We start from the raw sequence: 1,140 nt of genomic DNA on the forward strand, positions 1-1,140 counted from the left end.
GACATCAGAAGCGGTTTTCGTGTTCTTTGACAACTTGGACTCTGAATGCAGTCTACTTACCAACCACAACCACAAGGCACAGATCTTCTTGGTGGGGAACCAGCAGAGTAAGAGTTTCACTTTAGATGCTCTAAAAAAAGTAGCAACCAGGTTGTGCTTGACAAAGAACAACATTATTTTGAAAACAAAGAAAACGAATGATGCAGACTTTGTCAAGAGCTTGAGGAAATCAGTCAGTGACGTAGTTGAGAACTCAAAGATGAAGATGCCAATAGCGCAAATGGCTGACATTGCCCGTAAAATGGGAATCTTGGTTGATGAAAACTCTTCAGAGTGCCAGTCTGGAAAAGAAAAAGCAGATGCCATCACTGCAGAAATTCAAGACATCCTTAGATACAAAGAAGACCAGCTTCCCTTGCAAGGCCAAATATGGAAGGACTTAACAAGCTTAGAGAAGGAAGAATTCCGGCTTCGGAAAGTTGGGTCTGAAAACATAGAAAAGTACAAAAGTGATCTTCAGGTACAGAAAGAAGAACTGCGACAACGACAGAACTCCTATGAAATGTCACCAGCTATGACATGCTTCATCACCGCAATATCAAGCCCAGGGATAGAAAGGTGTTATTTCCTGAAATGGATGAGAATGAACCTCGATAATGTGTCTCGTCTGAAACTGTCTGGACTCAGGCAGCAGTATAAAGAAAAATGCAAGAATTCTGAGAACAAAGAGGAGATCAAAGAAATTGACAAACACCTTTCCAACAGCTCACTGGGGACTGAACACTTCTTCCGTGAAATGGGTCAAATCTATGAAGCTTCAGTTTCCCTTCCTGAGACAGACCCCAGACGTCAACAATTACAGCACCTGCCCAAACTCTGTGCAGAACTGTTGCTAGATGGATTTGCTCTTGAACTTGTGGATGGAGATGCATCCAACATACCTCTCAGATGGGTGAGTGACGTTCTCTCTCAGCTCAATGACCTGGTGTCTCCAAAGAGAAAGATCCGGGTAGTCACAGTTCTTGGAGTCCAGAGCACAGGGAAGTCCACTCTCCTTAACACCATGTTTGGAGTGCAGTTTGCAGTCAGCAGTGGTCGATGCACTCGAGGTGCCTTCATGTTGCTCATCAAAATCAATGA

General features: G+C 43.7%; 1 protein-coding gene across 1 annotated transcript in view; it reads left to right on the forward strand.

Annotated features, from left to right (window-relative positions):
* Positions 1 to 4: 4 nt before the first annotated feature.
* The window catches only part of LOC103375695 (interferon-induced very large GTPase 1-like), a gene marked incomplete at its 5' end in the record, with an annotated part of 4,626 nt that continues 3,490 nt past the window's right edge, over positions 5 to 1,140 (forward strand). The window contains one exon of the mRNA XM_008306011.1: positions 5 to 1,139. Within this exon, the coding sequence (XP_008304233.1) occupies positions 5 to 1,139 (1,135 nt within the window). The remainder of the gene's footprint in view (position 1,140) is intronic.

Source organism: Stegastes partitus, unplaced genomic scaffold (genome assembly GCF_000690725.1).
Source record: "Stegastes partitus isolate 25-593 unplaced genomic scaffold, Stegastes_partitus-1.0.2 Scaffold2789, whole genome shotgun sequence".
In the NCBI taxonomy this organism is placed as follows: Eukaryota; Metazoa; Chordata; class Actinopteri; family Pomacentridae; genus Stegastes; species Stegastes partitus.